The sequence below is a fragment of the Pseudorca crassidens genome, chromosome 6, assembly GCF_039906515.1.
Source record: "Pseudorca crassidens isolate mPseCra1 chromosome 6, mPseCra1.hap1, whole genome shotgun sequence".
NCBI classification, from domain to species: Eukaryota; Metazoa; Chordata; class Mammalia; order Artiodactyla; family Delphinidae; genus Pseudorca; species Pseudorca crassidens.
This window is the reverse complement of record NC_090301.1, coordinates 69,297,232-69,322,861: the sequence shown is the minus strand read 5'-3', so window position 1 is coordinate 69,322,861 and position 25,630 is coordinate 69,297,232. Positions and strand designations below refer to the sequence as shown.

Genomic DNA, 25,630 nt, shown 5'->3' with positions numbered 1-25,630 from the left:
GCTTTCTATGACTCTTAAGATAAAGACCAAAAATGTTAGTCTGGACTATAGGCCCTAGCTGGTCTGGAATGGTCTACCTCTCCAGCCCCTTCTTGCCCCACTCTCACTACTTTGTAGACTCCAAACATGCTGGGCTTTCTGTTTCTCAAATACTGATTTCTTTCTCCAGGGCTACTGAACCTCTTCCCACCCTCTCCCTTCTCCTTATAACTTCTCTTCAGCCTTTAGTGCTCAATATAAGTGCCACTTTCTCTGGAAAGCCCTTCCTGATCCCCTGGTTTAGGTCTGGTTCCCTTCTTATATATTACAATAGACCAGGTTCCCTTTTTTAAGAACATTTGTCTTGGTTTGTAATCTTGTATGTATTTGAGTGATTATTTTATTCATATTTCTTCACCTCCCACTGTGTTCTCAAAACAGTCACCATAGGCCAGAGACCATGTCTAAGTTTTGCTCACCGCCACATCCCTAGTGTCTAGCACATAATAGGCATTTAATAAATACTTGTTGAATGAATGAATTCATGAAATGAAGGATTGATGGGTGGATGGATGAGATTTGTGCCCTCTTCTTTACAGAATGGTTCTACTACTAATTTCCTATATGACTTAAGTAAGTTAATCTCTGGCATCACAGCTTGCTCATCTATAATACAAAGGACTAGACTAGAAAATGCTGATAATACCTTCCAATTTTACCACATTAGGTTTTGAAATTTGAGACACAACATGCTCTATTAACCTTATAGTCACATAAATGCACTGCCATGTGATAAGGTCGAACTGACCAACCGGATAATAGCATCTTCTGCAGTTTTAACTGATTCACACTGATGTATGTATGCTCCATACTTTTGATTAGGACCATGAGTTATTTTCTCAATTTACTAAAACTTATCCTGTAGCTATAAGAACATAAGTGGCTGATGAACCCCTAAGCAACCAGGCACTAAATACTTAATAACATTAGATTATTCTAATAATCATCTTTGTACAGGTTCTTTGCATCCTAAGTAAGGTTGTACATGCCATACAATTATTCATAATGAAAGTGCTTCTATTTAGTTAAATGGTCTTGTGCAAAATTCATACCACTGATTTTATAATTCCCATTCTATGAATAAAATACTACCATTTTACTGCAACAGCATTAGTATAATTGCTAAGTATTTTAATTCAATTTTATTTAGCTCTCTTAAGAGCAAATTGTAATCTGTTTCTAATATAGTCAAGGGGAAATTCTAACACTATTTACAATGGAAATTATTTTCCTTTTGAGATATATTTAATTTGTGTCCTCACAACCCTGAACATATAGATGACAAAAATTTTAATTTAGAGAATTCCTGTATTGTGAATACCAAAAAACTAGGTAATTGTTTTTCTTTAAACTTTTTTCAATATTAATTCAATAAATGAATATAGTCTTGGTGATATCTTTTTTTGTCTAGCATAAATAATGGTTTGATTATGGATAATGACTTATATAATAGATTTTCCTATTTAAGTATCCTTGCATATAATTTTCCTTACTTGCAATTATGTTTAATCGAGAAATTCTTAGCTATAATTAATCTTCATTTTTATAGAAGGTTAAATTAAGTGAGCTAATTCAAATGAAACGTTTAGCTCTATGCTTGGCAGTCAATAAATGTTAGCTTTTGTTATTGTCATAGCTTATCAGTAGTCTTCAAATAAATATATATTTTTTTGAACAAATATTTTTGATCATTGTTTCTCAAACTAATTTGACCACTGGGATTTTTTTTTTTAATATCTACTAAAATCACAGTATGGGAAATGCAGTTTCAGATTAAGCTATTAGTATATGTAATTAAGATTAACTTTTATTCTAATATAATGGAATTCATCAGTTATACTTAGAACATCTTGGTCATCCTAGGGTTCCATAAGTGAAATAGTCCAATTATGATCATAAATAGGGTTAGTACTAATATCCCACATATGAATAAATAAAATTTATAAAAAAACAAGAGTTTCAAATTATTTAAAAAATTCCTACTCATTTTCCTTTTTCAACATTAATGATCATGCTGATCCTTATCAGATTTCCCAAAAAGATTTCAAGGGTTAGTTATTTACTCTTTTTAACCTCTAATTTAGATTATCCTCAAAAGTTACATGAGATTATATTTCATATTACTTCCCAGTTAGTCATTTATTTCAAATGGGTGCATAGTAGCTATAAATACCAATGATCTATATAGAGAACTTAACATATGTCATATTATAACTCAATATCTATAAAGCAGTTTAAATATATATTAATTGTACTACTAATTACTGTCATGATAATAAGCCCCACCAGCGCCAATGAAGTGATAAGGGAATATACAGAACACATCCAGAGGAGCCAGCTGTGTTTATGCGGAAATAGGCTTGTGGCACAGATTTGGGGTAGGTGATTACTCCTAACCTCACATGGGCTCAGAAGGTGTGATTATCCTGGCACCAGGCTGGGCTCAGAGTGATACCAAATCAAATGGGGAGAATTTAAATTAGGCATTCTTTTCTTCCTGCTGAAAATGACCACATGTTCATAAATGCAATAGAGTAATGTATCTGCTCTAAGACAATGCTTTAGGTCACATATTAAGAGTTATAAGACATGTACTTAGAATTTCCAATCCAAGTTCTGGTTCTTTGTACCAGCTAGGACAGTGCTCGGCATACAGTGGAAGCATGATAAATATTTGTTGAATGAAAAAATAAATCAACTGGACAGATTTTATTTTAGTTTGTTTTCAGTAATTCTCCCCCGAAGATACACCTGCCCTTACTCTTTATCCTCCTGTCCATGTTGTAAATTTCATGTATAATTCTACCTGGACATGCCATCCTTTAAATATGTATCAAAATTTTGTCCTTCGAGTTAGCTGGAGTGCTTGTTTGAAAAGCAAGTTTCCCAGTCCTTATCTCAAATCTACTGATTCAGAATCTCTGGGGATACGGCCCTGATTTTCAGTTTTTACCAAGCCCCACAGGTGATTCTTCTGCAAAGAATCCAAATTTAGTGATTTCACTGAATCTATTGTACTTGGTTCAATGTTCTCCTGTGCCTGTCGGTGGAATTGCTCCTTGCTTATAAACCCCTGGTAGGTGGATGGGTCTGGCCTGCGTAGCAATCCACACTTCATGGACAGGCCACAGCTAATGTTAATCATGGCTTTCAAGGAATGTTAACGGTCGATTGTAATGTTTATGTCCCTATTCAGTCCTCTTGCTCATTGTCCAGATGGACTCTTCCTTAGGTACATTCCCTCCTCTGATCCTTGAGCAGTGGAGAAAGGGCAAAGGGAGTGATTCTGCCCCAGATTAGATTTAAACAAGATAACAGGGAAAGCACTGGTAGGGGAATGGGTCATTGTTTTCTAGTGTTTTGAATGTGTGTATGTGTGTGTGTGTTTCTGTGTAAGTCAGTATAAAATGCATCTCTATGGCATCAATCACACTAAACAAGTTCTAGTCACCTGAAAAATATTCCACTAATAATTACTGAATGAATACGTGGATTTTCATGCCTTTTTCCAAACAATGTTTTAATGTTGAATTATGATCTTTTGATTATTTTGGAAGTTTAGTTTTGGCATCTATAATTTTTAAACTCTAAGTAGCTGAGCAGAAGTAGAAAAGAATTCTGAGAGCATATCTCTCTTCTATACGTAACTGACACCACTTAACACTTAATTCTTGATAGAGCCCCTATAGTCAATTTAGCTCATCTTTAGCACAGTTATTTATACACTGCAAAACACTCCAATTTACTATAGTTTAATTATTTGCATTTTCAACTTTTTAAAGCACAGCTGGAAATTATTTCAATTATGAATCCAAGAAATGACAATTCACAGAAATGATTCCCAAGTAAATAATGATTCACTATTCTCCTAATTCTTTCTTAAAACTTTGTATTTATTCTTTATTAGGGTTCTATTTCTATTTCTGCCATTTAATTTTCTAGTCCTAAAAAATTACAAATAAGTATCAGAACAGAGACATCTGATGTCAGCTCTAATATTCAGCATAAATTAAATGAGAAAATATGGTTTATTAAGTTAGCACACGAATGGCTGGTAGGTCTTTTTGTTCTCACTTTCATACTTGTTTTGGAACTGATGCTTATGAGGTCACTCCAATGAAAGTGACGTGGGCTCCCAGGCACACTGCACCTGTCTCTCTGCTGGCTCTGCAAAGATGTTGTCCTCAGATAGGCAATGTCTCCAGCCATTGCATCAACTCATGTTTGTTTTTGGAGTGAGCACCACAGGGGCAAATGTTGGAGATATTTGGTTGGGAAATAAACTATTTAAAACTAATATTATATTTGGGCAAAGACTGACAACTTTGAAAAACATGGAAGTGAGGTAGCTTTAGACCAGTAATAAGTGTTATAATTTACTAAGTTCTAATAAGTACCAAGCACTCTGCATGCGTGGTCCTGTGAAACACTCACAGCAACTCTCTAAGTATTATTATTAACACCATTTTACAGATTAGGAAATGGATATTAGAGAGTTAAAGTAACTTGCCTAATACATAACAGAGCTGGGGTTTAAATCCAGCTCCATCTAATTTTAGAGACTGGACACTTTACCACTACCTTTTGATTTAAAGTGAAAGCATACGTGTGATATAACAAGACAAAACAAACACAAAAATAAGGTCAAGAACCAAGCAACACACAAGGGGGGTTGAATAATTATACCTCAAAATGAACGTTAAGAGAAAATGAGACCATTTGAGTTTTGTCAAAACAAAGAGTTCGCTATAAGCTTTCAACGTCTCACTGAAGAATGTAGTAGCTCTCAGTTCTGAAAGAATTTCCCATGGTTCTCTCTACAGGTAGCACTGATCAACATATGTTATTCAAAGTTATTGTCAGGTTTAAGTTCATTTTGTGTATTATGTTATTGTTGTGCTATGTTAATTAGGGCTATTTTTTTCGTGATCTCTGAAGCGGTAAAGGTCATAGGGTATGGTCAACATAATGCACAAGAACATGGTGGTAAATGTCAAATATTTTGGTGACCCTGAAGATGAAAATAAACCTCGTCTATATCTGAAGGCCCACTCAGTCTGCTTTGCCAGCTCATCTTCCTATAATCTCTGCTTTAAGTTGTGGTGTGGCTTATATTCGTTTTACTTGGGACCTCAGAAAGAGTCACCTTCCTCAACCATTTAATTCTCCCAGGGTTTCTATCACATCTTCTTAGCTGGCTCACACCCACCCCCACTGCCACCCCTCACCCCTCACTGGATTCCTTCTCTGAGATCCAGACGATATATTAAACTTCCTCTTTAACACCTCCACCTGCATATCTCACAGGCACTTCAAAATCAGTATGTCTAATAGGTAACTAATGAGAACCTACTGTATAGCACAGGGAATTCTACTCAGTGCTCTGTGGTGACCTAAATGGAAGGAAATCTGAAAAAGAGTGGATAGATGTATATGTATAACTGATTCACTTTGCTGAACAGCAAAACTAACACAACATTGTAAAGCAACTGTACTCCGATAAAAATTAATTTTAAAAAATCAGTATGTCTAAAGCTAAGAAAAAAGGAATTCCATGCTGTCCCTCCAGATTTCTGCAAGTCAATGCAACTGTCGTCCATGTAGTTCCTCAATTCAAATACTTGGGAGTTATTCTTAAGCTCACTCTTCTTTTACTGCTTTTGTCCAGCACCCAGGTTTGACAATTCTATCTCCAAAATCTCTCTCAACTCCCTGCACTTCTACTGAACCTCCAAGGCCAAGCCATTTCTCACTAGGCAGGCTGTAATGGATACCTATTTGCTACACCTGTAATTTCATTCCTAGTATTTCACTGTGGTTTTGATTTACATTTTCCTAATGACTAATAATGTTGAGTCTCTTTTCATGAGCTTATTGGTCACTTTTATATCTTTTGGGAGGTAAATGTCTATCTTTTGTCTATTTTTTGAATTTGGTTATTTGCCTTTTATTATTGATTTGTAAGAGTTTTTAAAAAATATATTCTGGATGCAAGTTGCATATCAGATGTATGTATGTGCAAACATTTCCCCCCCATTTTGTGGGTAGTCTTTTCACTTCCTTGATGATAGCTTTTGCAACCAAAGTGTTAAATTTCAAAGAAGTCCAATTTATGTACTTTTTCCTTTGTTGCTTGTGCATTGGGTCGTATCTAAGAAACCACTGCCTAATCCAAGGACAAGAAGATTTATCCCTAGGTTTTGTTTTTAAGTGTTTTATAGTTTTAGCTCTTACATATACGTCTTTGATCCATTTTGAGTTAACTTTTATGTATGGTGTGAGGAAGTGGGTCCAACATTTTTTACATGTTGATATCCAGTTGTCCAATTGTTGAAAAGACTTTCTCCATTAAATTGCTATGGCATCCTTATTGAAAATCAATTAACCATAAATGTAAGGCTTTTACGCTTATTTCTGGGCTCTCAGTTCTATTTGATTGATCTATGTGTCTATCTTTTTTTTTTAATTTATTTATTTTTGGCTGCGTTGGGTTTTTGTTGCTACGCTCAGACTTTCTCTAGTTGCGGTGAGTGGGGGCTTCTCTTGTTGCAGAGCACAGGCTCTAGGCGCATGCATTTCAGTAGTTGTGATACGCGAGCTCAGTAGTTGTGGCTCGCGGGCTCTGGAGCTCAGGCTCAGTAGTTGTGGCGCACGGGCTTAGCTGCTCCATGGCATGTGGGATCTTCCCAGACCAGGGCTCAAACCTGTGTTCCCTTCACTGGCAGGTGGATTCTTAACCACTGCGCCACCAGGGAAGTCCCTATATTTCTATCCTTATGCCAGTATCACATGGTCTTGATTATGTAAGCTTTGTAGTAAGTTTTGAAATAAGGAAGTGTGATTCCTCCAACTTTGTTCTTCATTTTCAATATAGCTATTATGGATTGCTTGCATTTCCATATGAATTTTGGAATCAGCTTGTCAATTTCTGCAAAAGAAAAAGTCATCTGGGATTTGGATAGGGATTGCATTTAATGTGCAGATAAATTTGGGGAGTATTGCCATCTTAAACATATTGTTTTCTGATCTATAAATATAGGATCTCTTTCCATTTATTTATATATTTTTTGTATTGTTTATTGGTAATGTATAGAAATCCAAATGATTTTTTATATATTGGTCTTGTGTTTTGCAAATTTTCTCAACTTGTTTATTAGTCCCAATATTTTTTGGTGAATTCCTTAGGATTTTCTATAAACAATGTCATCTGCAAATAGAGATAGTTTTACTTTTTCCTTTCCAGTCTGGATACTTTTTATTTCTTTTCCTTATCTAATTGCCCTGGTTACAACCACCAATAAAATATTAAACACAAGTAAGAGCAGACATGCTGTCTTGCTCTTGATCTTAGGGGAAGAGCACTGAATCTTTCACCCGTGTGGTGTTAGCTGTGAGGTTTTTGTGGATGCCCTTTATCAGATAGAGGAAATTAGCTGTGAGGTTTTTGTGGATGCCCTTTATCAGATAGAGGAAATTCCTCCTATTTCTAGTCTGCTGAGTGTTTTTACAATGAGAGGCTGCTGTGTTTTGTTAAATACTTTTGCTGTGTCTATTGAAATGACCATGTCATTTTTGTCCTTTTTTCTATTAATATAGCTTATTATAGTAATTGATTTTTGGATATTAAACCTTGCATTCTTGGGATAAATCTCACTTGGTCTTGGTGAATAGTCCTTTTTATACATTGCTGGATTTGACTTGCTAGTATTATGTTCAGTGTTTTTCCATTTATATTCATAATAAATATTGGTCTGTAACTACTATTGGTCTGTAACTTCTTTTCTTGTAATGTTTTTGAATATTTTTTGTATCACAGCAATACTGGCCTTACAGCGTGAGTTGAGACGTGTTCTCCTCTATTTTTTGGAAGAGTTTGTGAAGGATTGGTAATAATTCTTAAAAAGTTTGGTAGAGTTTACCAGTGAAGCCAGCTGGGCTTGGGGTTTTCTTTGCAGGAAGTTAAAAAATCACTAAATCAACTTCTTCAGTTGTTATAGTTCTATTCAGGTTTTCTATTTATTCTTGAGTGAATTGTGGTAGTTTGTATCTTTCTAGAAATTTGTTCTTTTCTTCTAAGTTATCTGATTTTTTGACAGTCTTTCTATCCTGTTCCTTTAAGGAGTCCTATCATATCAGTTTTTCTACCGAGTATAAAAACCATAATCAGTTTGAAAAAATTTTAATTTAGATACTAAGCAACCCTATTTTTTTTTATTATTAACAGGAATAAAGGTTAATAAAGATTGTAAATGATTCTGTTTTTACTACATAATTTTGGTTAATTCACAAGGATACTAAAATGAAAAATAAATTCTTTGCTCTATATATAATAACCAATAAGTAAGTAAAAGACTGATTAGTATTGATTATCCCATTGAAATATTATTTTAATTTACGCCTAACATGTTGCTAGATTTTAAGGCTCAGTTTGACTGTCTCTGGTTCTTAAGAACCTTTAGCCTTGATTCCACCTCCCCTATTTGAACTTTAGAACATGTTTTTCTCAAGGACTATATGTGACTAGATATTCTTGTGTAAGTTGTAGCAATTCGCTTTGGAAATCAGAGACAGGTAAACTCCTCTGCATAATAGGAGTCATCCAAAGACTTGGATTATTTTCTAAATTATTTAGAATTTGACAAAACTCAAAGAATTTTCCAAGATTCGTCTTCTGTGATTTTAAAATCCAAGTGCAAAGTAGAGAAATATAATCTGCAAGGTTGATGTGTTTACACTCAACTCAAAAGCTCTGTTATGTCCATGAACTTTCTGAAACTTTTCCTCAGCACTTTAGACTTCCCCATATTTCCTCCAAAAGAACAGTGAATAAATAAGCTTAAAACTCTTAAGATATTTGAGGGAATCTGTTTCACAGTTCTGAATGTTGATACTGGGAAAATTTTAAGCCTTAAAAACATATTCACATCTCCTTTGATGATAATTTGGTCTCACAAATATCTTATTTTATAAAAAGTGGTTGTTGAGGTTATAATAGTAGTAATAGTAACAATAATGATAATAGTAACAATGGTTTTCTGCCCAAAATATAGACATTCTAAATGATATTTATTCTTATAAAATATTGATTTATATTCTGTCTAAATCATCTGTGACTTCAGATATATTCTGAAATAAATTATATAAGGTATTACTTACCTAAGTAAGCAATCACTATAAATTTTACATATGTGTGTACAGTCATAAGTACATATGTATATATGTATTTTCCTGTGTTCATTTGTTTACATAATTTTGGCCTCACAGCTATCACTTTCCTTTTGATTCCTTGAACTTCCCAAATATACTTTCCTGCTTCAGAGCCTTTGTATCTGCTTTTCCCTCTGCATTGAGGGTCTAGACCCCAGCTTGCGTCCTTCCGTCCTTAAGGTCTTGGCTCAAATATAATCTCAGAGAAGCCTTCCTTGACCACTTCTGTTATGAACTGAATTGTGTCCCCCCAAAATACATAAATTGAAACTCTAACCCTCAATGGAACTGTATTTGTAGATAAATCCTTTAACAAGGTAATTAAGATTATGTAAGACCATGATGGTGGAGCCCTAATCTGATAGAACTGGTGGTGCCCTTATTGGAAGAGGAAGAGACACCAGGAGTGCACATGCACAGAGGAAAAGCCATATGAGGACAAAACAAGAAGGCAGCCATCTACAAGCCAAGGAGAGAAGCCTCCAGAAAAACTAAACCTGACTATACCTTGATCATGGACTTCCAGCCTCCAGAACTGTGAGAATATAAATTTCTGTTGTTTAAGCCACCCAGTCTGTGATATTTTGTCATGGCAGCCCTAGATGTCTAACACAGCCTCCACTCCAGTTGCTTTCTGTAGCACTTCTACGAATTTGAAATACTCTATTAATTCACTTATTTACTTGTTTATTATCAGATTGTCCTTTCCTAAGGCCAGAGACCTTGTCATCCATGCCTTATACCTGTGCTTAGTAGTTAGAAGGTGCTCAATAAATAATTCGTTGAACAAATAACCAAAGTATCCAGGAGCACAGTGGACTGGGTATTGTGGATAATGGATAACTATGGATGCTAATCTCTGTTTTTTCATATTCAGTAGATTTCTATTTTCAATCTCAGGAAGAATACTACAGCTTCTTCAGTCCAAAGGTTAAAAATCCAAGTGTTTATAGGAGTCAAGCAGATGTTGTAAGTGAATATGGTACCTTGTGTAAATAAAATAGAAAATATTTTCTATTTTCTATTGGGGTACGTAGCAAACTGGAGAATTCACTGTCAATCTAAAGACAACTGCTTCTCAGTCAACTATTACCTTGGGCCCAATGTTGCCAGATCTAATATTTAAAAAGAAGCCAAAAATGTACATTTCTATGTGAAATCTTCTGATTTTAAAAAGTTGACAACTAATACAAACTTGTATAAAACACTGCAGGCCAAAACCACCACCACCACCACCAACAACAATAAAAGAAAAAGTGTGCAAAGGTAGACAGGAGGACTTCAGGGAGATCTGAGGCTAGGCTAATGATGGTTCTCCTTTCACAGCAGATACTAGAGGTCCTCCCTGCCCAGGAGAACCTGGATTTCTCCACACTACATAATCTCCCTCTTCTTTCTCTCTCACTCAGTCTTATTCTGCATCCTCACCCACCTCAGCTTCCTTTATCATATCTCTTCCTTTTTTCAATCTTGCTTTTGCCTCAGAGCTGCCAATGTCCTTTATGAGGGCCTTGCACACAAAATTTCTGAAAAAATATTTGTTTTTGATCCAAGGAGGTGGGGGATAGGAACAGGGATGCTGCCCAGGGATAAGTACTCCCTACTCTCAGACTTAAGAAGAGCATTATTGAAATCAAAATACATCACACAGAAGGTCTAGTTGCCATCTTTGTGTGCTATGATGGAGAGCACAATAAAATGGTAGCTACCATTTATTAAGCTGCTACAAAATGTTAGAAATCTTAGAAAAAATAGTTAGTGTTTATTGAGTGTTTGCTTATCACCATGTAGGGAACTCTATGCTTGACAGAAATCAAGAAAAGTGCAGATAGCTCCCACAATTCCTTTCGCAAAGGTCCAGGAATTCAGAAACTATTAATCATGAAGCAAGGCCATATAGAATTTACTTGCAAAATTCTGTAGCTTCTGTTATTTTCCAATTCTAGCTTTTTGTGTGTTTGGTTTTTGTCTTGTCACCTCTGTATATCTCTTGAAACAAAAAGTTCTGTATTTATCCTTGGGGTTGGCGAAAACGAGGAAAAGGCGAGGAGCTTAGTTTCCACTCTTGGTTTGGTTGCATCTTTACACAGGAAGAGGAGTGATGCTTGGGAAGAAGAATCTCAAGAGAAAAAATAGAGACAGGAGAAAAGAAAGGGAATCGGTTGAAGGAGTAGGCTGAGGCCAAGGAGGACGGCCTGGGTCTAAGGGGTGGAAACTCATATGTGTTTCCCATTCAGTGAAAATAAAAAAAGGAAAACTTGGCAGTCCCAAAAGAAGTTGTCTGTTATTTTTATGATTATGTGAGTGAGCTAAACGAATCTTTCTCATTTCACCATTCCGTTGCCCTATTTGTTCCTAAAATCCTGCCTGATTCCTCCAAAGCTCTTTTAATCCTGAGATTGGTGTTCCTGGGACCTGCTCTCTCCTTGGAAAAGCCACTCTCTCTTCTTCTTTCACTTACACTCAGTGGTTTAAGTGAGCCAGTGGTCTAAGTGAACTCCTGATCTCATATTCGTGGTGACAACTGAGCATCCAGACTGGGTGCTTACCGTGCTTTCAGAGGAAAGTCTAAATCGCAGTATCTTTGTTTCCCCAACTAGCATAATGATGGGCAGGTGGAACTCAATTCATTGAGCGGGACTAACTAGTGGGACTTCATTTGTTATTATATAAATAAATGAATGAGTGTTTCATAATGGGGTCCTTAAGTTTCTCAAAGGAAGACTGTTCTTAATGCTGGTGCATAAATCCTGGGTTAGGAATACGAGGGCGCTTAAGGCAAATGTGAGGTAATCGGATTTCTGATGAAGTGTGAAAAGAAGGCTAAAGAGAAGCTTGTTTGGCTCTGAATTTTCCATTCTTCCTTCCCCTTTCTCCTTCCCTTCTCCTGCCTTGCCACCTCAGATCCTCCCTCACCAGCCACTGAGCAGATGTGAGACTGAGAACTGGACCTGAAGTTCCACACTGGGGATGGCTGAGGAGCAGGGTGTGAGGAGAAAAGAGGGAAGTCATCAGGGCACACTTCACATCAGGGCTGCCTGGACCACTGACTCAAGGCAAGAAGAGTCTCAACCCCGGTCCTGCTCAGGAAAGTAGATAAATGAACTGTCCCCTGTACAATTTACTTAACATTCTGACAAGTTCTGACATTCTGATAAGTTCTTCAGCAAACTTAGAATAGAAAAAGAATGGTATTATGGAAAAAAATAGTTCTCAGCTTTTTTATGATTTTCTGTTGCTGAAAGAGTACTAAAATTTCATCTGGGACTTACCTGGCGGTGCAGTGGTTAAGAATCCGCCTGCCAATTCAGGGGACACGGGTTCGAGCCCTGGTCCGGAAAGATCCCACATACCGTGGAGCAACTAAGCCCATGCACCACAACTACTGAGCCCGCATGCCACAACTACCGAGCCCACATGCCACAACTACTGAAGCCTGTGCGCCTAGAGCCCGTGCTCTGCAACAAGAGAAACCACCGCAATGAGAAGCCTGTGCACCGCAACGAAGAGTAGCCCCCACTCACCAAAACTAGAGAAAGCCCACACGCAGCGAAGAAAATAAATAATGCAGCCCAAAATAAATAAATAAATAAAATATTAAATTACTTCCAAAAAACTTATAATAAATAAATAAATAAAATTTCATCTGAAGCTTAAACTGATTATTTCACTCTATCTGAAAATTACTTTGCTCTGAGAATCTCCTGTTGGTTGAAACAGAAAATTAGCTTATAAAGAACATAGGACTTTTATAATATATGTAGATTATAACATATATCTATGTTAAACTTGGGGAGAGGGTAAGGATTGGGATTATATATAATTAGACAAATATCTATGAATGTGTATAGTTATATACTATAACTGTAGTGTATTTCTTATTAGAAATTATGACTCTATAATTCCAAAGTGCAAATGCAACCCATCCTTGCCTGTAGACAAGGTGCAGGCTCACCATAAAATCCACACACTTTTGTTCTCAGAACATTTGTTTCTGATGGAGCAAAGTGTCCATTTCAAGGATTGGGGAGTTTTCTTTAAAATTCAGGAACTAATTTTGAATGTATTAACATCCAAAGGGCCAATAGGAACTAATTTACTACCTGACAATTGCTGGTGTGAGGAAAATATGGCCCCCAAACGAGGAAAGACACCGGTCTGAAAATAATTTTAACTTGAAAAAATATAAAAAATGTGAACTCAGGCTATCTCAACAGCCTCAGAATAATCTTGTGCTAGCAGAGAGGAATGAGGACTGAAAATCAACACTGAAAATACAGGAACATTGCCTTCGTTTTATTGGTTAACCTCTTCATTTTGTAATTCTGTGAAAATCCCATGAGCATTTTGAATTTTTCAAAATATTTTTCTATATTTCATTTTTTAAAGCAACAAATCATTCAGGACTCATACTTTCTTTAGCTAAAGGCTTGTCATTGATCTTCCTTTACTGTCAGTTAGCTTTTAACCAAAGATATTTTCCACTTTAGCTATCATAAGATTTTAATATTTGCTGATACAAACTTTTTTCCTTTCCCTGGACCCCAAGGCAGAAGACCTGTTATTATTGTACATTTTTCCTGTTTAGAACTTGAGCTTCTTTTCAGAGTTTCATAAAAATCTATTTCTCTAATATCACTGAAATATTTATAGACAGGGTCTTAATTTAAATCCAAACTAGCCCCCAACATCAGTCTCCCAAGTTTTAGCAAAGTGAGATCAATCTTAATCTAAGCTTTTCTAAAAAGGATAAATTTATAACTAAACATAACGCTTGCTTAATAATATTTAGTCTTCTAACTTGATTTTCTTGGCTACTGCATCTAGAACAACAATTTCACTTTTTCTATGCAGCTATTCTCGAGATCTCTATTCTTGACTGCCTCCCTAAATTTTTGGAAAGACTCATAATAAAAATTTCCATAGGTTCTGTTTTAACTTTTCCATTCTTACTCATCTTTACTTTCCATGAGGCAATCCAATAACGAAAGCAATGTTAGTTAAAAATATTGTCTCTAAAGGCCTGTCAAAGCTTGGAATTTAGCACATACTTTGCAGAGATGTAGGGGTGATATAGAAGAGCACTCAGGTTTTCCTATTGCTGAAATAATGCTGGAAACCTCTTCCTACCCATGCCTTAAATTCCTCAGTATTTCTGGTTGCTCAACAACATATCTGGGAGCTTATAAGTCTTCTTAGAAATAACAGATTTACTTTGGAAAATAAGCACTTAGGAAATGTTCGATCACTTGTGACCAAGCACTAGTGCATTTTCCGAAGTATTCTAGGCAGACAGAGCAAATTAGAGAAAATTCTTACCTCTTGAAGGACGTAAGACAATGCACATCACCAATAAGGCAAGCACAGCAGAAGTGGCAACTCCAAGTACAATTTTTAACCATGTCTGCATAAAATAAAGAAAATTAGACATATAAATGGTTTCTGCTAAATAGTAGAATTGGCAAGCTTTTGTTTACACCTAAATCCTCTTTCTCCCTCCCCATAAAGCTTTTGATTGTCTTCCACTGATCTGGCTATAATTGCTGGAATTCTTCCAGCTCTGCAAGGAGAAATGTTTCTACAGTATATTTAGAACAAATTTCCCAATCCCAACCCACTCCAGGAAGTACATACTTATGTACAAATCCTCACCTTCTAAACGATAGAAAACTCTGATTGCGCTCAATTCAGCCAGCCCCCATGCTTTAGCAAGTATCTGAGGCTGCATATACTAACCTTCATTTTTTCCAGATGTTTTTGAAAGTTAGCTAATTCTGACTTCAGAGCGTGGGTCACCGGATCTGTGAAAACCGTTGAAAGAAGTAAGTCTGTCTTCGTAGTTGGAAGCCGAAGCTAGGGCAAGGGTTTTTTTTCTTTCCACAGACTTTTGAATACCGTGCCAAATTTCAAAAGATTTCTGTAAAATCAGAAACAGATTTTGGGGGCGTTCTTGGCCTTGAAATGAACTGTGAGTGGCTCAAGGGAGGTTTTATAGCATTCTCATCCTTGTAAATTCTACACCAACATCTGCTTACGTTGCCACACAGAAGTTTTTTTTTTAATTATTTTTTACAAGTTTAGTTTTCTGTTTCATTTTCTTCTAGAAATCACTTACAGATCACATTGGCAAGTCATTGGGTTTTGGATAACCTTTCTATCTGCAACCAAAAGAAGAATTTAAAATAATATAAATTCCAGGTGTGTACAGTACACATATATCTCATTTTTAGCAGAGGGAGAAAATTAAAGTCACATAAGATTTTGTGAGAAAGACACCACATTACTGCAATTTCTTTTCTTCCTCTGGGAGATTATGAGGTACTGCAGACAGAAATGTTTTTCTTTCAGCACAATTTCTTTGTCCATATAGCACCATATGCACTTTCAGTAAATACAGAAGTTTAAAAATTCAACTGTCTAAACCCACGACTGCTTTACTTTAAAGAAATAAAATGCCATCTGGTGAAATTTAGGATGGGTTAGGTGTGTATGCACAGGCCAGAAAGATGGAAAGATCAGTAAGAATAATTTACCAGCAGACCTTTGAAAGAATGAAAATGGCTTTGCAAAAGTGATATTTTTGCTTCCCTCTCAGAATAGCTTCTGAGAGAGGAGAACAGTTAGTAATTATAAAGCCTTTAAAATAAATAAAAAAGCATTTGAGAAGAGAAGTAAGTTGTATGTACAATTTCATTTTGGATAAATTTACATAAATCCAAGGCAATTGGTCAACTTGACATCAGTAAAATGGTAGTCTGAATTAAAACACACACATACACACGCGCGCACACACACACACACACACACACACACACACACACCAGTTTCTTGGAGTATATCGGCTGGTTCAATGCAATTCATTTGGATAGATTCTGTTGTTCCACATAAATACGGTTGTTAACCTACTGTCTTTTAGTTCTTCCACTAATGGTTTTCTTCTTCAGACATTTGTACTGGTCTCAACCTGACTAAAACAAACTTCATGGTGAGCTTTCATGGATTTTTCATGAAAAGTAACGAGGAAATGTTCCTGAAATCTTTTGCTGTTTGCTTTATTCAACTGGTCTGATTACCATGGGAGGCTTTCTCCAGCAAAGAGCAGGACGGTGGCTTATGAACTTCCTCTTAGACATTCTCCAGACATCCCTCTCTGATTTCCAGCCTTATGAAAATTCTGTTGAGGAAAATGAGTCATTAAGCACTTACTGGCAGAGAGATGTAACCACCCTGAGTTAGAGAGGAGCCCCTCCTTCCTTTCCAGTTGATGGGGTCAGCTCTTTACAAACTGAAGCTAGCATTAAGATAAACATCCAAGTCATGCTATATGCTTGTGGGCATCTCCGTGTGATTGTGAGATCCTCAAATGCAAGATAAAAGCCACCAGCCAGGTCCCAAATGGACTGCTCCCATGTGGGTCCTCTGGGACTGATTGCCTTCTTTGGAAAATTCACACAACGTGTTCTCAGAAGTTCTGTCCCAGCCTGCCAAAGCCTCAAAGTCCACAAGTACTTTTTAGTGAGTTATTCGCATGACTTTACATCCTGAAGAGAAACTGACTATAATAAATGATTAGGGCATGATTAAAATGGTTACTCTTGGCTTTAGCAATTAAAAATGCACTGATGTGTGTGACTGGTCTGAGTACCACTTAGGACTGCAGTCAAGTGTGGGTGTCTGCAAGAAAATCATTTTGACAGGATCTAAGGAGAAATCAGGGTGCTTTAAGAGGGAGAAATTTAAATTGAAACTGTTAGTGAGAAGGAAAATTATAGGCTAAAACACATTTCTTTTGTTTGCTTTTTCCTTGGATGGTTGGGTGATTCAAAATGCAACTTCTGGAAAATTCTGACTGGTTTGAATGGTTTCAAGAAAAATGAGACTGACTGCAGAAATAAAGATGTCAAGACTTTTTCCATCTGATTCCATGAGTTAGGGATACATTGCTTATAACAGAACTGTAAATGTCCATCTCTTTGAGATAATGTGTAAATGCTCTAATTTTCATCCAAACAAGTACTCCCACAAAAAATTTAGATTCTTTTAATTTTATAACATCTTCACTGACTTTTTCTTCTTCTAGAGTCAAAATGAAAATGCTTATACTAACATTTTTTTAAACATTGAGGAAACTGACTAGTATTCTTATTTTAGACAGTTAGTTAATATCTAATCAACATTTTTGTTGGGAAAACAAATATGAATAAGCCACAGTGTGCATCTTCAGGAAGCTTGCATTCTTCTACAAGTTTGGCAAGTAAGTCCTTACATATTTGTTTCTTTTCCCTCTCTGGAGCTCTTGCTGAGAATGAGCCTGAATCTAAGTTTGCGCTTAGTAGAAAAGAACCTACTTTTCTGGGTTTGTTGACTGCTGCACGGACTCAGAAGGAGAGACAGAAAGTAAACATGGCTCATGTTTGTGATTCTTAATTCAAGTCCTATTTTTGCCAAGACTGGGACTTTTCTCAGAAAGCAGCTCTGGATCTATTCATTGCTCCGGAAATAGAAAGTATGACTTTGGCCTGTAAACGATTAAGAGCAAGAATTAGGACAGTAGTGGGCTTTCCTGGTGGCACAGTGGTTGAGAGTCCGCCTGCCGATGCAGGGGACACGGGTTCGTGCCCTGGTCCGGAAGATCCCACGTGCCCTGGAGCGGCTGGGCCCGTAAGCCATGGCCGCTGAGCCTGCGCGTCTGGAGCCTGTGCTCCGCAACGAGAGAGGCCACAACAGTGAGAGGCTCGCGTACCGCAAAAAAAAAAAAAAAAAAAAAAGAATTAGGATAGTAGAGGCTCAAGTGAGCTTTTTCCAGAGATGGACCGTATAAGGCTTAATTTAGAATATGACTGCATTTTAGTAAGCCCACTGGATAAGTTAACTATAACATAAATCCTTAGCTTGCTAAGAGAGCTTTCTAGAACTATTTAGTAATAGCCACTGTGTGTCTGCCAAAAATGATTTTGATTTAGATGTTTTCCGAGAAAACACATTCAGCTATATATTCCTACAGTGTGAAGGTTAAGATGACGCTGAAAGCATAAATAAGGATGTTGTGTTTTTAGTTGGGGGTAGGGAGATAAAGAGACATGCATTCATTAACCAAAAGCTAAAATAGATTAATTAAGTTTGAGTGATACTCTAAAATAAAAATTTGCTCCAAAGAAGGCCATGCCTGCCCATTTGATTCCTCAGGTTTGGTAAAAATTTCCTGTCAACTGTTTTATACAAAGTGTTTTAATACGTTTCATTTAACTCATACCAAAACTCATTTTAATGATTAGGAAATGGAGCCCTGAAAAATTAGGTAACTTGCCCAAGATTCCAACAGGAACCAATGTTACTATGTTATATTGCTTCTTTGTGATAATTCCTGAAGCTGATTCCAAAGTAATAAATATGTTTTTAAAAATAAATAAATAAAATTTTTAATTAACATCTCATTGATTTTCTTTTGAAACACATCTTAAGGGGGTGATGGTAAAATAATTACAGCTAAAATATGCGTAATCCTCACATCTTCAGAGGACATTGTTACACATGACTCAAAAGACCACAGTCTTACTGTGCAGGGACTGTGTCCAAAATGTTAACTTGGTTAGAGTTTTGTTAGAATTGAGGTCTGATAATCAGAGCAGTAGTTATATAGTACCTGGGGTTAGAAGGTCTTCCTCCAGGGACTTGTTTAAATTAAGGGATTCATCAGAATACCCAACATCAAAGATATTTGAGACCTAAGTCAAGAAAAGCTAAGATTGGGACTTCCCTGGTGGCACAGTGGTTAAAAATCTGCCTCCCAATGCAGGGGATGCTGGTTCGATCCCTGGTCAGGGAACTAGATCCCACATGCCTGCTGCAACTAAGAGTTCGCATGCCACAACTGAGGACCGCACAACCCACAACTAAGACCTGGCACAACCTAAATAAATAAATAAATAATAATAATAATAATAAAAAGAAGAGCTAAGATTGTCAAAGCTCATAGTAACTATCCCATAGTTATTGATCTGGAAGACGTGACATAACAGCATCAATGAAAAATGATACAGCTTAAACTACTTTTGAATCTGATTTATTTTCTAAAACCCCAGTTGTTACAAGAGGGAGAATATGAAGCAACATGCCTCCTAGTTTGTAATTGATACCTACTTTCTTAATAGATGTTATAATTAGATGCCAGTGGTTTATTATCCTCTAATAATTAGGGCAAGGTCTCCTTAGTGGCCCAGAGAGTTAACAGTCAAGTTGGATTAGAAAAGAAACAGTACGGAAACAACCTGTTTCTTTGGGTGTTTTGATGTAGTTTAAAAATGCAAATATTGGACTTCCCTGGTGGCTCACTTGTTAAGAATCTGCCTGCCAATGCAGGGGACATGGGTTCGAGACCAGGTCCAGGAAGATCCCACAAGCCGTGGAACAACTAAGCCCGTGTGCCACAACTACTGAGCCTGCGCTCTAGAGCCCACAAGCCTCAACTACTGAGTCCGTGTGCTGCAACTACTGAAGCCTGCGTGCCTAGAGCCTGTGCTCCACAACAAGAGAAGCAACCACAATAAGAAGCCAGTGCACCACAATGAAGAGTAGCCCCCCTTCGCCGCAACTAGAGAAAGCCTGCATGCAGCAATGAAGACCCAACACAGCCAAAAATAAATAAAATAAAATAAATAAATTTTAAAAAATAAAAATGCAAATATTACATTTCCTTAGAAGTAGTTAATCAATAGACTTGATCATATTAAATAGTTTAAATTGAATGTGTAAGCGTTTTATATACTTTGATAAAACTTATTAAAGACACTGCTACTTCACTAGTATTTTAGAGTAGAGAATATTACTACTAGTAGCTAATGCTTACTGAACACTTTTATTAATCCTGACATTTTTCTAAGCACAGTACCTGTACTCTCTCATTTCATCTTCAGAACATTAGTACCATTATGATCTTCATTTGAAACATACGGACATGGATGCACAGAAAATTTAAGTAACTCCCTCACAGTCATATAGCTTATGACTATGTGTTCATGAGCAATGTGGGCAGTAGCAATGGCACATGAACCCAGACAGTCTTATTCTATAACACGATTTGATTGGTCCATGTTTAAGTTACTGCCAAGAGGGTATATATAGGTATAGTGATGGGATGTGTAATCGAGACTGGATCTAGGAGGAGGTAAAGCAGAAGGAAGATATTAGATGGGCTAATAAGCTGGATATCTTGATGAGGCCAGTGATAGAATAGGAAATAAAGAAGTTGTTACCAGAAAGGAGCAGGTTTCAGTTTAAGATTTCAGTTCAAAGTGCTGACAAGGTCTAGGGTGTGGATCCAGAAGTAGTGACTGAGGAAGAGGAAAGAAGGGAAGGTACCTAGAGATATAAATAGTTGTCAAAACAGTGAGAGGCAAGGGATCATTTGAGATGTATATCTGGGAACTTAATTTACCTCAAATTATGGCAATACTTGTGGAGGGGGAAGAAATACACTGACTCACATTCTAAGCTCTTTATAAAAGATTTGGAGAGATTCCCAGATCAAACTGGTAGAATGAACATGTACATCAATTTCTTTGCCTTCTGAAACACCATTAAACTGATTGCAAAAGGAAGAAAAGGATAAGGCATGTAACAATGGAGAGATGGAGAGAGTATCACCAGTGGATAAAGCAGAGCAGAAATAGCAACTGCCTGGGACACATCTGGAAAGAAACTTGCATGGAACAGTTCCAGAATTGAAATGGCATTTACCACTGAGGGCAAGAGAGAGAAATGGTGCCGGAAAAAAGGAGGCTAGTTAGACATCCATATACGGACTCTTCATCTCTGGATGCAAAACAGTCTGCAGCTGAGCATTTACCCCAGGCAAAAAACAAAAGATTAAATTTTAAGAGATATTAAACCACTGTTGTGGAGTACCAGAGGAGCCAGCTGGGAGTCAGTGCAACAAAGTAAATTCAGTCCTCCAGCTCAAGGGCTTCCTGACCTCTTATCCTTAAATAAAACCCACCAGCTGACAAGCCCCACCTGCATAACAGGGTCTCTCCATTCTTCACTCATTCTTATGTCTGCTACAAAAACCAAGCATCAGTAGACAAGGATAATATTTTTTTAAAAAAAAGAAGAATCCAAACCTTAAAACATGAAAGAAAAGTAAAGACACTAAGAAGGACAAGTAGGAAAAAAAAAAAAAGACACTCAAGAAAAATAGAAAAAAATGACCAGGAAGATAATTATGAGAACAGAAGACAACCTTTAAAAAAGCTTGAATTCAGCAATCCCACTTCTGGCTCATATCCAAAGGAAATGAAGACGGGATATCAAAGAGATATCTGCACTCACATGTTCATTGCAGCATTATACACAATAGCCAAAATACGGAAACAACCTAAGTGTCCATCAACAGATGAGTGGATAAGGAATTCTGGTATACATATACAATGGAATATTATTCAACCATGATAAAGAAGGGATCCTGTCATTTGTAACAAGATGGATGGATCTGGGAGGCATTATGCAAGGTGAAATAAACTAGACAAAGAAAGACAAATATGTCATGTTAACATTTACACATAAAATCTTTTAAAAAATGTCAAACTCATAAACACAGAGTAGAAAAGTGGCTGCTGGGGAAATAGGGAGAGCTTGGTAAAGGGTACAAACTTTCAGCTATAAGCTGAATAAGGTCTGCGGATCTAATGTAAAGCATGGTGATTACAGGTGATAACACTGTATTGTACAAACAAAAGTTGCTAAGAGAGAAGAACTTAAATATTCTTACAAAAAATGTGAGGTGATGCATGTATTAATTAACTCAAGGGGGGTTCCTTTCATAATGTATATGTATATCAAATTACCACGATTTACACCTTAAATATCTTGCAATTTTACTTGTCAGTTATACCCCAATAAAGCTAAAATTTAAAAAAAATTTAAAAGCTTGAATTAGCATCCTCACTGTGATTCAATAAGATATTGCCACAATTTAGACAACAGGTTATGAAAAAGTAATATTAAAAAAGCTCTTACATATTGAAAATATGATTGCCAAATTTTTAAAAATCGATATAGGTTTTGGGAAATGAAATTGAAGAAATCTCTCAGAACAGAAAGACGAAGATGGATAACATGATGAACAAGGTAAGACCCATAGAATATGAACTCAGAAAGTCCAAACTCAGATAACATGATGAACAAGGTAAGACCCATAGAATGTGAACTCAGAAAGTCCAACATCCAATCAGTAGGAGTTTGAGAAAGAAATGTCAAAGAAAGCAGAGGGAAAGTATTATTATAGAATGAAGGCAAGAGAATTTCCCAAAGATGAAGAAGAAAATACATCTTCTGGGCCTACAAAATGCCCAGGGCAAAATATGAGAAAAAACTCATACAAAGACATATAACTGTGAACTTCTAAAATATTAATTACAAAGAGGAAATTCTAAATTCTTCCAGAGAGAAAAAATTGCCTACAAAAGGAGCAAGAATTAGACTGACAACAAATTTACCATCTGCCAACTCGATGCTGCAGAACAAAGGTGGAATGTTTTTAAAGTTCTGAGAGAAAATGCTTGTCACGTTAGAATCTACTTAGTCAAGATAGGAGTCAAATATGAGGACAAAATGAAGATAGTTTCAGATGTATGAAAACTCAGAAAGCTTACACCCCAGATATCCTTTCTTAGGAAGGAACTTGAGGGTGTATTTCAGCAAAATGAGGCATGAAAGTACTGAAGTCATCATTCAGGGGAGAGAAAAGCTGAGCCAAGAAAGAAAGAATCTGGTCTTTGAAAACCCGATGCTAGCGTTTTGTGAACCCCTGTCTCCAGTCTTTTCTAAAGACAGATCTATTCCTTTGCATAACTAATTTTTTCTAAGTTTGAATTGTTTTTCATGCCACTTGTAAAGAAGAGTCCCAATAGTCACACAACTGATGGAAGTAATTGATGGTATGTAAAAGTAGGATCGTAGAAACATTCTCTACTAAGCAGCATGAGAAGTTCTGTTAGACCCACAGAGAAAGAAATGTAATCCTGCTAAACCATTTAGCTCAAAAGCAATACTTACCTAGTCACAATAGTTTGAGTGTTTATTGGTTTTACATTTTTACAATTCATGTGGACAAATTGCAAAAGACTATTTTGTAGTCAGAAATTATTGATCAAAATGATTTATTTATTATTTATATGTTAATAAAATTAAATGTATAGCTAACAAAGTTGGAAAGTGGAAGGGGGGTGAAGAAACACAGATAGATGGACAAGAAAACACATGCCCTCATCTCCCAAAGCAGGCAGTCAAGAGATCTCATCCATGATGAACAGAATAAGAATTGGAAGTACACATAACTGTCCCTGCCATGTCATCTCCAAATGGTGTTGAGGGCACAGTGTAGGAAGGGAATATTTGCCTTAGTAGAAATATAGAACCATGTGATTTTTCATATTGTTTCAGAAAGTTTAAAAGATAAATCTGAAAATTCATATGATGAATTAGCAGGTCTTCTTCACTAAGTAGTCTCATACAGTAGGTGACATTTGTGGATTTGCCTGGGTAAACCGCCTGTTTCTACCATTTACCCATTTTTTTCTATTGTGCTATGGAGCAAATGTGTCTGGCAGACGGTGTAGAGAAAGATGATGATAGCAAAGTAAGATTTATGGTTGAGAAAATAGGGAAGACATTACCAACATGGGCTCAAGTTTTTGCTTGTGTCACCTTCTCAATGAGGCTCCATCACTCCCTTAAAATTGACCCCCCTCCACCTCCAGTTTTTCTTAGCTTACTCTTCTTTTTTTGCATAGATTTTGCCACTTCCCAATATCCTGGAATATATATGTATGTATTATTTTTATTGCTTATTCCTCTTTACCTCACATACTATCTCCATTTTTGGCTTGTTTCACTCATATAGCCCAAGGACATAGGAACAATTCTTGGTGTAAAGTAAGTGCTTAATAAATATTGTTATCTGAATGAATGCATGAAGAAGAATATAGAGGATTTGGTGCTCGCTGGCTGCTCACTGTGGGCCCAAGCTAGATATGGCTCAAAGAGAGCACCTCCAGGTGTGACCAGTAAAGGGCCAAGCTCACGATTATTAAACAATCAGATATTAACAATTGTTGTCTTAACAATTATCACTTAATCCTTGTGTTACTGTTTCAGGGTGCCTTTCAACATGAATTGCAGTTTAGTTCATTATAACATAGAGAATTAGGAATAGGAGATTTTACTGCAGATATTCAGTTATTTTTTCCTGAGAACTGAGGAAAGATTACCAACTATGTATGAGAAGTATCTGTTTTATGGATCAGTAAAGTGAGAATTAGTTGAACTTCATGTCTACTTCCCTTGACATTCTAATTAGTGAAATTTCAATTAATACAGAATCTAATCAATTCTGTGCTCCACTCTGATAATTTTTCTAATGTTGACCTGAAATAAATAGACTGCCAGATATTTCTCCAGCAAAGAGGGGTTTATTCGGGATCAGCAGAGAATTGCTTTTTGGGGTCCATGACCATGATGAGCCAAGTGCAAGTTCCCCTGCACAGCAAGCAAAGGAGAATGCTTTATAGAGAGGAAAAGGAAGTTGAGAGGGCTGTAGTAAACAAAGAGCCCATAGCTTTTCATTGGCTGTGTCCTTGCCAGGAAAGAAGAGTACTTTTTCTTCTTCCTGTTGGGCCCTGCTATCCTTGAAGGGCGTGAGAGCTCCCTCTTCTGGTCTCCCGATTGTATTGATGTTTCTGGCTATTAATATTTTACATCTCCCCCTTTTGATCAAGATCTTTCTCTGAGGGACTCCCCTAGCAGTCCAATGGTTAGGACTCCGAGCTTCCACTGCAGGGAGCACAGGTTCTATCCCTGATCAGGGATATGTCGCATGGCACAGCCAAAAAAAAATCTCTGAATGCATTGCTTATCAACATTTAGGTTTTCTGGTTTCAGTGACCTTTTATCTTTTACTGTCAGGAAGGACCTTTCCTAGGTATAATATCTTATATATCATACCTAGTGTCCAGATTAGAAAACTATTAAGGTCACATTAGAGAAACAAGGAGGAGTAGGAAGGAGAACTCCCAGGCATTTTTTATCTCAAGTCCATATGCTATCAAGATCATAGACACTGGAGATCATCTGAAGCATAATGTCATCATCAAAGCTTTGGCAACAAACTTCCAACATGCCTAGTCTGGATATTTTAGGAAAGCTGTCTTATTGATGTCATCTACTTCAATTCTCTGAAATCTTTACTTTTAGGTCACCAGATGATGATCTAGTCAATGTTTGGTGCTTTCTTTAGGTGTGTCTTGTGAATCCAAGAGTCTATTCCTTGGAGTTTTGACAGCACAAAGGTTGGTTAGTAGTACCTGATAGGGGCCTTTTGAGAAAGGTT

General features: G+C 36.7%; 1 protein-coding gene across 2 annotated transcripts in view; it reads right to left on the bottom strand.

Moving 5' to 3' along the window:
* FAP (fibroblast activation protein alpha) overlaps positions 1–15,263 on the bottom strand; it is a 71,341-nt gene extending 56,078 nt beyond the window's left edge. The window contains exons 1-2 of one of the 2 annotated variants that reach the window (XM_067741729.1): positions 14,899–15,263; positions 14,566–14,650 (exon numbers count right to left, since the gene is read on the bottom strand). In XM_067741729.1, coding sequence (XP_067597830.1) covers positions 14,566–14,593 — 28 coding nt within the window. In that variant the 5' untranslated portion in view covers positions 14,594–14,650; positions 14,899–15,263. The remainder of the gene's footprint in view (positions 1–14,565; positions 14,651–14,898) is intronic. The other variant, XM_067741728.1, reaches the window with a different exon arrangement.
* Positions 15,264–25,630: the final 10,367 nt, after the last annotated feature.